The sequence below is a fragment of the Protomyctophum bolini genome, assembly GCF_963924005.1.
Source record: "Protomyctophum bolini genome assembly, chromosome: 13".
Taxonomy (NCBI): Eukaryota; Metazoa; Chordata; class Actinopteri; order Myctophiformes; family Myctophidae; genus Protomyctophum; species Protomyctophum bolini.
The window spans coordinates 5,158,114-5,171,657 of record NC_137874.1 but is presented as its reverse complement, the minus strand read 5'-3'; the positions used below and the strand labels follow the sequence as shown (position 1 = coordinate 5,171,657).

Here is a 13,544-nt window from a genome sequence, read left to right as displayed (position 1 = left end):
TGTTAATCATTGGGGATATTTGAAGCTGCATTGAAATGTATACTTTCCGTCTACCTTTGCAATAAACCACCAATATCTCCAGTACATTGCTTTAAACGACTCAACGACTGCGCCCCCTGTGGTGGTGTGGAACGCGTGTGTCACATTTAAATTCAGGTTCTCGAGTTACGCGGATTACAGACATACACATATGGTGCATTTATATTAGATAATAATAGATATAATCACATTATTGCGACTACAGGTCGCATTTACTATGAAATCGTACATTTTTGTCAGTCAGTGTATATCACTCAAAATCCCCATACATTGGAAAGCACCCATATATGGTGCCCACTGCCCAGGTCTCGCGACACCACGTGACATCATCGGGGATGGGAGATAGCGATGTCATAGTAAAATGCGACATGCTGTCGCCCATATATGGAGATCCCAATGTCATCGATATTGGCCAGCAACGCTACATCTGATATATGTCAGAACCTGTTCCATATGTTGATCCTTTCCCCAACCGTCCTTCCTCTTCGATGTCTCTACTTTTGATTGATACCCGTGTCCATTTAAAGTAAACTCTAAGGACCTGCCCCAAAGTTATTAATGCAGCCGCAGCCGGGCGAAAACTAGAGTTCTCAACAGGCCCGAAAATGAAGGCCCGGCCTATACCTGGGGCCTCATCAAACCCTGTACACTCAAGACACTGCCCCCCCCCCCGCTGCCACCCTTAGATCTCCATATATGGAGCTGACCTGTTCTGACATTCCATATGTTTTGATCTGACCTCATCAAACACTGTATACACTCAAGACACGCTCCATATACAGTATGGCCAGTACAGAATTCATTCCATATGTTTATCTGCCCCCCCCCCCCCCCCCCCCCCCATGCCAAAGCGCCAGCACTCGCCCAGTCTGCTGTCACCCAGGCGGCGGATGCATGCACGCTTCTCTCCCTCAGGGCGTCTTACTGGTAATATGACTTGTAATCACTAGAATAATATTATGCATTATAGTGAATTTCAACTATAAGAATTATAATACATTAGGCCTATACACTCCTTTCCAAAGAAATGTCTGAGTGTCCAGCTAATTATGAAGTAGCCTTGAAGTAAACTTGTGAATTATTATAAATACTTGATAATGTGTGATTCTTATAAGCAGTATGAGTATTTATAGTGCATATAATTATCTAATAATTTAGTGTTATAAGCAGATTATAATGCATTACACCTTGTGTTTATATAGTGCATTATAGATATTGGATGGAAGTGTTACTTTACTAATCCTATAACGAATATGTGAGGCCATATCCGATAAATGAGATTGAAGATGAAACGAATCAAAGGGGCTTATTTGTCACACACTTAAAGTACAAGTAGCAAAACTATGGTGCAACATGCTCTGCAGACTGTGCTAAAAAAAATCGAATATCAATTATAACAATAATTTAATTCTGGATATTTGAAGTAAAACATAAAGCCGGTTAAGAAACGACAAGTAAGGTAAAGCCTTTAATGCCACAATGGAAGAAATTAAGGCTGTAGATTTGAAAACTCATGTCTACATATTACTTCTGGGACTCAGAAATGGCGCTATTTCAACGCATTGTCAGAGTCAGGAATCGAGCCTGCAACCTATAAGCTTTCATAAGCAGGCTCTTAATCCAGTGAACCACTGAGCTTTTGTTTAAAGTTTAAAAAGATTGAGTGCAACCTTGAACCAGTGGGCGGGGGAAGTCGATACAATTACTTTTTAAGTACTTTGACTTTACTGGAGTATTTCCAATTTGCAATGCTTTTACTTATCTACTCCAAACGATTGCAATCTGCTTAGTTTGAACAGACGTGACTTGCAGCAAACACAGCATCACTGAGTTGTAACGTCATACTCGAGACAATTCCCCCCCAAGGCCAAAGACGGTGTGTGAGCGCCATCTATTGGGCTGCGTGGCTGTTCCAATATATTTGACAGTGTGTAACCATATTCATTATACATGCAAGAGGTTTGGAGGAAGCATTCTGATTGAATTGGTTGAGAGCATTATGGCACACCATGTGCCTTCGGAATCACCGGGAGTCAAGAGATAAGTCTTGCTGCATGGGATAATGTCTTTTAATTGGGGAGCAGTAGAGTACATTAAATAAAATTAATTAACAGGTTAATAAATAACTATAGAAAAATACTAAACAAAGTTGACAAGTAACATGACAGACATTGTTTTTAATTATTTTAGAACAAAATGTGTCAATGATTACATTTATACCCATATCAGTTATATGATTCACTTCCAGAGAACTTTTGAGCAGTAACTGTCAAATAAACGTGAGTATTTTGATGTAACACGTATTTGACTGGTCAATCAGCTGAGACCTGAAATAGCATCTGTCAGAGTGTGTATTATTTATAAACACATCTATGTGCATGTTGGCTTGTTGATTGGTAGCCCTATCTTTGGGGTTTAATTCATATTTTTCACAGTTTAGTTTCCCATTTGGACCTGAGGCCAAAAAGTTGCTTCTAAATCCATCCTGAAAACAGTTTTCAGAAAAACCTATGTTTCTATATCAGGGGTTCTCAAACTATTTCATGTCAAGGACCCCCAGAATTATATGTATATGGCCGCCGACCCCCCATCTGAAAATATGTTGTTCCAGAAGCAAAGATTTCAGTTAAAAATGTTCACTGTGAAAGCCTATATTCAAAGATTTTTCAAAAATAGCAGATCTACAAGCTCGTAGTTGTAGATCTGCTATTTTTCAACAGAAAAATAAGAAAAAGTATTAGCATTATGTTAAAACATAATGCTTAAAATGCCAAAAGGGATTCCCGCCCCAGAATGGGTTAAATACATCTGACATGTGATGCTATAATGTGACATACACCTGGTTAAAAAACAAGAAGCAAATCCCACGACTTAATTTGAGCAACCAACCGAAGGGATTAACATTAAGACGAGGAGTATTGGGTAGCCTAAATAGAAAGTTAGCTGAAGAACCAAAAGCCATGTGTGTCATTGGCTAAACATATAATAACGTTGTTAAATGATGGAATTTGATGAGAGACACTTCCGGGTTCACCCTCCACCACCTCAATACATACATCCCTGCTGCAGACCACAAGCTTTGCATATCAAAATGCAGTTATGATCGATTATAGGCCTCCCTCACACACGCAAGACACACTTGTGTCCTGTGTGTTATGGCCGCCTCAATGCATTTCCAATGGGAGTCACGTGGTTTGAAGACACAACCTTGTTGCATGGGGGGGAGGAACACACAGGACACAAGTGTGTCTTAGGTGTGAGTGAGGCCTTATGACACTGTTCCTTATGGGGTGGCCTTGTGTTACTGGTCTGAGCAATGGTTGTATATATACTTGATGCAGGTCCATTGGTCAGTATTGAGGTCTCAGGCCACCATTTAAGAAACCAGATCACCAGTGTGTTATTGATATGAATATGTTGGATTGTCATTTTTCTTTTTTTTTTGTCTCTGTTAGTACATGTGTTTAATAAATGAGGGAATTCATTATTGTGCCATACAACGTCGTAGACAGTCTGTCAGAGAAACAAGTCTAACAAACGATCTAAGATTAATCACATGAACATTATGGTGGGGGAAAAGGAATTTCTCCTCTGGCAACCATATAGTGCAGTGGTTCCCAAACACTGGGTCGGGACCCATTTGTGGGTCACAGACACATTTTTATGGGTCCCTTTAATGAATTAAGGCCAGCTCAGTGGCCTTGTGGTTAGAGTGTCCGCCCTGAGACTGGGAGGTCGGGGTTCGTTCGATCCCCGGCCGGGTCATACCAAAGACTCTAAAAATGGGACCCAGTGCCCCCCTGCTTGACACTCAGCATCAAGGGTTGGATTGGGGGGGTAAGTCCCTGCAACATACTAGCGTCATGTCCAGGGGGTGTACTTGTACATCAAAGCTGCCTCACACTAAATAATAAATTAGAAAACTCACTTTTCACTATAGTTTTAGGCCATGGACAAATCTAATCTCTCTCTTTCGGGGGCAAGAGCTACAACGTTTGGGAACCGCTGCTATGGTGAACATACTTGTCTATGTGAGCTGCATGGTGCTCCTTCACATGCTGTACAGTACACCGTCTGCACACACACACACACACACACACACACACACACACACACACACACACACACACACACACACACACACACACACACACACACACTCATTACTTTGACTTTGCTTTCTGTTTAGGTGCAGCTGCAATCGCTGGTACCGGGGTTGATTCAGACTCGGTGGCAGATGTTTTGAACTTACTTAACAAACTATCAAACCTGCAAGAAAAAAAAGGGACAACACATTACATCAAACCTTAGATACCGTATATACGCACGACATGCTTCCCATACACTTTTTGACAAGACTCTGGAAAGACTTTTAAAAGACAAATCTATCTAAAATCTTGACAAAAACCTTGTAGTGTGTGGGAGGCTCTAGAAAACTATTGTGTGGGTTGCATCCTGTGTGTACACCATACAATCCTCAAAATGGACTCTTACATTTGAGTCCATTTAACACGGACTTACTGTAAATTAGTGCTGAGCATTTTACTGTAGTGTAGCTATACTTACTGTGATTATTCTGACCTGAATTTGCAAAAGTGCAGTGAAAAGTGCAGCTTACTTAATGTCCCTACAGATGCTAGTACTAAAAATATTCACAAGGTCAATCTGAATTATTTCATCAGATCTGTGCTGTATAACCCATTCTGGACGGGAACCCCTTTTGGTGTTTTAACTATAAGCATTATGTTATACTTTAGCTATTGAAAAATAGCAGACCTACAAGCTCATATAGCGCGCCACCGAGTGGCGTGCTATACGAGCTTGTAGGTCTGCTATTTATGAAAAATTGTGATTAAAAAACATATATATTTTAATTTTTAATTACATTTTTTAAATGGGATAACTTACATATTTGAGATTGTCTTTGCGAAGGCCTTTGCCGCTCTAACCAGCTTTCTTATCCGCACCTGTGACCAATTACATTGTGTTAAATACATTGTTAAACATAAAATAATATAAGGCAAGTATGTGCAGGATTGCATTTGAACAACAGCTATCAACATAATTCATCTCACCTGCTGCTTTTTGTACAATATAGGCAAGGAGAAAGCAGAAATCACACCTGCAAAACCAAGATAAAAGTCTGAAGTGAGTGGTACTGTACTGTACTGTACTGTACTGTACTGTACTGTACTGTACTGTACTGTACTGTACTGTACTGTACTGTACTGTACAGGCCATCAAAGGCCACCAAACTGTGTGTTAGGCCACCAAAATTCAGAAACTAAACAAGACAAACTATGAGAAGATGAAAAAGAAACAGAGTATGCTCTGAGCTGTGTTTGGTGTGTGGTGTGTCAGCAACTCACCAATTATCATCAGTGTCAGTCCATTGGTTTGAGTCCCCACACAAGTCAGCAAATACAGGAGCACAGCAAACTGACGAACAGAGAAGAAACACTTTGACTCAACTTTTCCTGTAACCATACCACCGTACGTGGTTTCCAAACCACCTCAGCTTGAGACCCACAAGAGGTTTCTGGAATCTCTCCGGGACCCAAACTTAAAAAAAAAATGATATTTATTTATGTGAAAATAGCAGATCTACAAGCTCACAAAAATCACAATGCCATGTATTGTGAAGTTGTGTAGGCTATATATCTGCTATTTTTTTTTTTAAACCTTATTTTTGTTTATTCTGAAAATCCTATTTTGGAGAAACACTGCAGGGCTATATATGTAAACATAACATAGACAGTAATGTCTTGTCTCCTAAAATGATCTGCTGCCAACTGTCAAAAATGCTGTTGAGCTCCTCGGTGAGAAATCTGCAGATCTGAAACTACAGTATCGGGATGAGAGGAAAATACTATTATGTAATGTTCCTTTTTGTATTTGGAATGAACCGCCTCTTTTTAAGCAGTATGATTCACAGACAACTCTTCCACTATCTTTGAATGGTACAGATAGTCTGTAACTAGTAACTACTAACTACGCCTCCTGAAAACTGCAAAGCACTTTTGTTTTTGGCAGAAAATCTTGATTTTAGTTTCATAGTCATAGTCTCTTCAATAGTTTTCAATTTAGTTTCAGTCACATGTGTGACTGAAACATGTGTTTAGTCTAGTTTTAGTCTAAATCTACAGTTGATTTAGTCGACTAAAATGTATTTTGGCGGGCCTTGATGCAGTCATAATGGCTGAATTTACAAGCTCACAACACGTAGCAGCGCGCCGCGTTGTGAGCTTGTAGATCTGCCATTTTCAGCATGCAACCAAGTGTAAAATGACTTATACTGGATCTCTTGTCCACTACGTCTACTACTAGGCCTACTACTTTTTTTTGTTGACGAAATCGAAAATATATCTATTCTTAGTTTTAGTCATCATAGCTTAGTTTTCATGTCATTTGAATTTAGTTTTCGTCAGTGGAAAAAGTCAGTCGACGAACATTTGTCGTCTTCGTTTTAGTCGACGAAAACAACACTGCTGCAAAGGCTTGCGGCGGGATTCGCGGGAACATTTGAACATTGTGTGAGCCTAACGGTCTCCACAGACAGAACCTAACGGTCTCCACAGACAGCCTAACGCCAGGGCTCCACTGGGCGCGTCTGCGTCGCGTTGCGTCTCCGACGCGTGCGTCAAAAAACGAACCGGTTCAATTTTAATGGTGACGGAGACGCGACGCAACGCGGGGCGTCGCGGGCAGTGGAGCCACCCTTCATTGAATAAAAAGGGAACATTCTGTGACGGTGACGCTGACGCGACGCAGACGCGCCCAGTGGAGCCCTGGCGTAACGCCAGGGCTTTTTTTATTCAATGAAGGGTGGCTCCACTGCCCGCGACGCCCCGCGTTGCGTCGCGTCTCCGTCACCATTAAAATTGAACCGGTTCGTTTTTTGACGCACGCGTCGGAGACGCAACGCGACGCAGACGCGCCCAGTGGAGCCCTGGCGTAACAGTCTCCACAGACAGCTCCTAACAGTCTCCACAGACAGCTCCTAACAGTCTCCACAGACAGCTCCTAACAGTCTCTATAGACAGCTCCTAACTGTCTCCACAGACAGAACCTAACAGTCTCCACAGACAGCTCACAGACCTTGATAGAGTCCACCATGCTGCTAATGAAGAGCAGGTGTTTGAGCTCTGTGAATGCAAAGGCAATCAGAAGCACAATCTCCTCCACCAGCTTCACCGTCTGCCCGTCTGTCAGAGTTTTGTCTTCATCCAGGTAGGATCTGAGGACGCACGCACACACACACACACACACACACACACACACACACACACACACACACACACACACACACACACACACACACACACACACACACACTGTTACAAAGTCCAAGAGGCACGCTCCCGAAGCGCGTGCATGAGCGCGTCCCGCAGGCAGGTAGCGGGAGTGCGCCCACCTTTTCATTTAGTAATCAAACAAAGTGAAGCCGAGACCGAGAGACTGTGTTTTCTTCCGTCGGAGTTTATACAAACTCACCACGGATCCTGTTCCAGTTCTTTATTGTCCTTTAACTGTGTGCGTCATTGAACAGTGGTGAGTTGTGTTACATGTTGCTGTGACTTATTCCCGAGTGGAACTTTCTTTCTGTCGTTTATTTATATGACCCGGTCAGTGCGTTCATGCGCTGATCTGCAATATGTAGGCTACATGACGCTATTTAGGCTGTCTTCGTTTATTTCCTGACATTGCAGCCTAGTTTACCTGCCTGGATTATTCCATAGCATTTACCTGGGTTGTGTAATGTGTATTGTTTACAGTTTGTTTGGAATGTATGTTTACCGTCTATATATTATTCCCCTCTTTACATGAGCGAGTGCTCTGCATCCGCGATTCAATCATTGCCAATAATTGCCAACTGCTGCTATGTAGGCTACAAACTGTTACCCCAGCACCTATCCTTTCCCCTCTATACCTTTATTACACACACACACACACACACACACACACACACACACACACACACACGTAGGCAAATGCATATTGATTTGAAGAGGTTAATTTACCACAATACACTGACTGGACTTAAGGGATACAGACTCATTGTTGGCCCAGCAGGCATAATGGCAGTTTGGTTAGTGTGATCCCTGGGCCCCTCCTCTGTGTGTGTGTGTGTGTGTGTGTGTGTGTGTGTGTGAGTGTGTGAGTGCGTGAGCGAGAGAATGGGTGAATTTTAACACACAAAGGGGCGCTATAGAAAATGCAGACCTTACAGTATGGCTATTTCATCTTGGAGACAGCTTTTGTACTCTGCACTGCAGTGTACTACTCACTGGAAGGGATGCACACCGTCGGGGTTCCAGTGCAGCATTTCAAGGAGTTTATAGTAGAGGCGAAGTTGGAAGGTTATACAGATGATGCCCAGGCAGAGGTAAGAGGCCACGGTGACAGCGCTGAGCTGAAACAGGCAGGCCAGGCCCACCACCAGGCCCGTGAACAGCACTGCAGTCTTTTTGACATTCCGCCAGTAAATAAGATCCACAAGAGCTATAAGAAAGACAGAGTGAGAAATTGACGCGTTAGAAACAATGCGGTCTCTCGGTTGGTTGGTTCTGTGTAATGTGTATAGAGTGACCAAGGAACATGTGATTGGAACTTTTACAATGAGATTAGTTTTTCCGGGAGGATGACTGTAAAATAAACTATAATGGATGAAATGCAGGTGCAGAGATTAGAAGTACAATTGCTCTGCCAAAGTTCTGGATACCCTTAAACGCCCCCCTCACAGATATAAACACAGATGCATGCCCACAGATATGCCACGGTATAGCCCTACACCTCAACTGCACAAATACAACTTAATCTAGTGTTCCTCACGATCTTCCTCCATTTTGCAACTCTGTGCATTTATTTATGTATTTGTTTGTTTATTTTTCAAGAAAGGTGTTCCAGCAGCAGTCTCGAATGAGATCAGTATCATGCATAAGGTAACTCTCACACATTCACATGTGTGAGTCAGATTTACATTTAAAGTTTCAAATGAGTACCCTTTAAATCTGGTGGTAATTACCTGATTAAAACAAACGCGTTAGAAACACGTACTGTATAATGTAAGCAATACTCCCACACAGAAAACATGTAACAAGACAAAACATATTCAAGACACACACACACACACACACACACACACACACACACACACACACACGTGTTTGTCATGTGTCTATGTAATGACAGTACTTCATTAGACCCCTTGGTGTGGTTGTTATGTGCAATTATGTCTTCCCTTTGTATTTACGGTTTCTTCCTGGAGGCTGTCAAACATACCAATGAAAAAAACAGTGATATAGTGACATCACAATACCATCCCCTCCCCTAACCCCTCCCCCTCTATCATACAACAACAGCTGTGGGTGCGGCTTCAGTTCAGGTGGATCACCACTCCCAGCAGGAAAACCGCACATACTTAATGAACCGGTGGGGGCGTGTCCACATAAAAACAACATTTTAGTCTTCCTCCTTATATATAATAACAATACCAGATGATCATGTTTTAGGGTGGGAAAAAACGCACGGCACTCCATCTTCAACTTTAATGCTTAAATCCACTCTTTCCCTACTTAGAGCTAGAGAAGGTGGCCCTCTATAGTGTCTAATTGTGTAGTGTGGGCCGGGTGTATATATTGAGTTCATAAGATCGCTAGAGCACAGATTACAGATGCCCAAACACACACACATGTAAATAAACACACACCGAAACATTCATCTTCTTTCTAAGCCTTAGCCAACCTGCAATGCTCAGTGACGAGATCTCGTTGGATCAAATATCAACAGAGACATCAGTCTCATTATAGCCAAACTGAAACCCAGCTAGAGTTAAAGGTTATGTACAGTGACAGTACTGTACGCAAAACAACACACGTTCTCAGTGACTCAACGATCACGATCCAATCTTATTTACTAACCAAAAACATTATCCAGGCTCTACATCTCACTACAGTATAGTCACTCTATTCAGAAAAAAAGATTAACAGCCTCTATGGTAAGGTAATCAAATAAATCTTCACCGCTTCTATAGCCAGCTCAGCTGAGATACCTCAGTGATCCATTCACAACCCAAATCTGTCAGGGTTCCTATACTCTTACCTTTGATGGCCATTTTAGTAGTGATCCTGCTATATACTCTTCCTTCTCTTCTAGTTCCTTGTCTTGTCTTGTCTTGCCGCTGCTGGAGGCCGCCCCACCAAGCTTTTTTTTTAGCCACCCAGTGCACAGTCAGCAATATATGGCCTGGCTGGCCTAATTTTATCCTGTATTGGATACCCCCTGTTTGAATTCACACACATGCAAATACACACCCAGAGAGAGAGAGAGAGAGAGAGAGGGAGAGGGAGAGGGAGAGGGAGAGCGTGGGGGGGTCGGGGGGAATTTGAGACATCAGCATGTGCTCAACTGGAGACAGTCCCTTAAGTTCGGAGAGACTTACAGTATGTTTACTTAGCCAGTACTGGCCAAGTGTACTTTACTGTAATATGTCCTCAGACAGCCTTGTTGTTCTGTTCGCCAAGCTGGGTTCAGTCCTCAGTTTACAATATAAGCAGTTAACGAACACTCTTATTCCGCGAATGCAACTTCAAATGTATTCGTCACATCACAAGTTTACACGTGTAAAACAGGGATGTGAAATTATTTTTGAGGGGCGCTATAGCCCCTCCTATAGCCTATACAGGTTTAACGTTTGTTTTGTAAACGCCATTGACAATGATGGGAAAATGTACGTCATATTGTCCCTCATTACGTCACATTGTCTCTTTATTGTTCAGCATTTCATGTTTGAGTTTGCACCGTTTGTTCTACATCACCTCATCAACATGAGTTAGACTTTAATATATTAGCGCCCCTCGCTGCACACAGGTGTGATTTTTCATGTACAAGCTACTCAAAAAATGATGAATACATTATGAATAGTGCCTCCTGTTGTGGTTAAGAGGTACAGTAGATGGTACGGAAAGATGTTGTATAGGTCAGGGGTGCCCAAAAGATAAATCGTGATCTACCAGTGGATCACAAAGGCTGGGCAGGTAGATCACATGACATGGCCCTAAAAAAATCATTTATATATAAAAAATATATAATTTGGCATCTGACACTTGAATTAAGGTGACTTGATTGATTGACATATAAAAATGGCCTGTTAACCCACAACAGATTACTTTGTTGTGGGTGTTCTTTAAACTATTTTCAGATCATATTCTTTGGTGGGTATAGATCTTGTTTCGCTGGTCATTTTGAAAGTAGCTCTCAAGTAAAAAAAAAAAAAAAAAGTCTGGGCACCCCTGTTGTAGGTGATAACCTCAGTTTTCTATTCTTGGCATTTAGCCAAGACCAACCATGTCCTGCATGGCACACTGTGTTCACTCTCTGCAAGCTCACAACACATTGTGATGCATTTGTGACAATTCCTTATACCTTCAAGCCACATGTGAGAGAGAGAGAGAGAACTTGTGGTCATGTTTATTTACAAAAAAATCACACCCGTGTGAACTGAGTGGTGCAACTCCCCTCCCCCCCTCCTCTCTCTCTCTCTCTCTCTCTCTCATTAACAGGCAACAGTGCAGCACTATCTCTCTCTCTGTTTCTGGCACAACAGCGCCCCTACTGGTACTAATAGTCATACTGGTGCTCATTAACCAACACATAGGCACATAGGTGAACACATAGGTGAACACGGACATTGCTGTTCCTTGGAGTGGTTGCACCACTCAAAAAACACACAGCCAGGATGTCCAGAGGGAATTATATTTTCTGGTATTGGTCATAAAATAATTGCCAGAACGGGTAATCACAGGCCTTAAGCGACCTTCACACTAAATCCAAGCGTTTAGGTCCTAAACATATTTATAACACTTTTTAAACGTGTCACAGTGTTTAGATTATAAACAGAAGAACACGTTTAATTACCGGTAACACTTTTTAAACACATTTACAGTATGTGTTTAGGTTATACAATCAAAAAGTCAGTCCTACGTGTTTGGAATTATAACACTATAGGTGTTCTCGTGAGGTGTTTGAGGTGACTTGTGTTCTATAGTGTATTCTTCATGCATAAATGAACATTTGGCATTTAATTATCACACACTTTGGTGTCTATAGGTTTTAAACGCGTCACATGTTCCAGGGATATGTGGTCTCTGTGTAGAACATCATCCCAGGGCTTCAAACCAGACGTCTACCATGGCATTCATTTGACTTCAAACACAGAGGCGTGAAGTTATACCCCCGGCTTATGGTTGTCCTTCTCAACCTATAGTCCAGGCCAAAGGGCCATGTACACAGGTATACAAAATGTACAACCACATACTGAACACGATATGCTGCATCCTGACCGGCTGACCCCAACATAAGGGAGAGAAGGTGGTGACCCCCCCAGTCCCAGATGGCAGCTACCCGGGAGGAGTTTGACATCCTGGCATGGGTGTTGCTGCAAGGAAGGTAGACACGTTCGCCGTTTCTCTCGTCAGTGTATAGTTCTGCTGCTTTGGTTCACCCTCGTGCGAGGTCAATGGCGGCGACAGCTTCTACTGTTCAGTGTCGGGCAGTTATTTGCAATGTTATACGTGTCAGACTAATGCCCTGGTATAGATGTCTGCTTCTATAAGTCCTGGGATGATATTCTGCAGAGACCTATTATTATCAGCAAAGGTCGCATAAGGCCTGGCCTTTGCAATTATTAGCCGTTATTGCACCAACGTGTTTAACCCATTCTGAACGGGAACCCGTTTTGGTGTTAGCATTACGTTATGCTTTAGCTATTGAAAAATAGCAGATCTACAAGCTCATAGCGCGCCACCGAGTGGCGCGCTATGAGCTTGTAGGTCTGCTATTTTTGCAAAAATCGAAGAACGACTGACATTCTTTAGAATCTGATCTCAGGTCAGAATGGGTTCATCAGACCAGTGTGTGTCCAGTGGAAACCTTGTATGAATCTGATCTCGGGTCAGAATGGGTTAACGCTGTACCAAACCCTGCGTGTCCAGGTGAATAACCCTGTCCCTCCATCACTCATTTATGGTTCCACGTGCAATAACAGTGGTTCCCAAACCTTTTCATGTCAAGGATCCCCAAATTGACACTAACGAGACCCCCATTTGAAAAAGATATGCCTGCAGGCACCCCCATAAGAGAAGATTTTGCATTGTATACACTCTTTGAGTTACAGACCCATAAGGGTCCATTTGGTTCCTATATAACTATATCATTTAGCTGGGGGGACCCCCTGGAACTCCCTCCAGGACCGCCCAGGGGTCCCCAGACCCCACTTTGGGAACCACTGTGCTGTAACACCTGACCGTGCTGTAATCCAGTCCACAGTAGATGCTGGGTAATCCAGAGCGACGAGCACCGGCTGAGATTAACAGAGATAGATGTGTGGGAGGGGCAGGAGGAGTGCTGCAGAGCAGGCGGGAGCCGAGCAGGAGTGGTGGAGAGAGATCGCTTCCATTCATGACGGGGCGGATGCACGACGCTCAGGGATTGGTGCACATAAATAG

At 42.7% G+C, this 13,544-nt stretch overlaps 1 protein-coding gene across 1 annotated transcript; it reads right to left on the bottom strand.

Annotated features, from left to right (window-relative positions):
- Positions 1–2,090: 2,090 nt before the first annotated feature.
- Positions 2,091–10,256, bottom strand: rtn2b (reticulon 2b). Its single transcript, XM_080779614.1, has 7 exons — positions 10,141–10,256; positions 8,328–8,541; positions 7,138–7,276; positions 5,409–5,478; positions 5,115–5,161; positions 4,948–5,006; positions 2,091–4,308 (listed from the first exon to the last, which is right to left on the bottom strand). Exons 1-7 carry the CDS (start codon positions 10,151–10,153, stop codon positions 4,203–4,205), a joined length of 648 nt encoding a protein of 215 aa, XP_080635740.1. The 5' UTR covers positions 10,154–10,256; the 3' UTR covers positions 2,091–4,202.
- Positions 10,257–13,544: the final 3,288 nt, after the last annotated feature.

Coding starts and splice junctions, on each gene's coding strand:
- rtn2b (XM_080779614.1), bottom strand. Junction 7,277..8,327: donor GACGGTGTGCATCCCTTCCA/GTGAGTAGTACA, acceptor GTGCGTCCTCAG/ATCCTACCTGGATGAAGACA. Junction 5,479..7,137: donor GCATGGTGGACTCTATCAAG/GTCTGTGAGCTG, acceptor TCTGTTCGTCAG/TTTGCTGTGCTCCTGTATTT.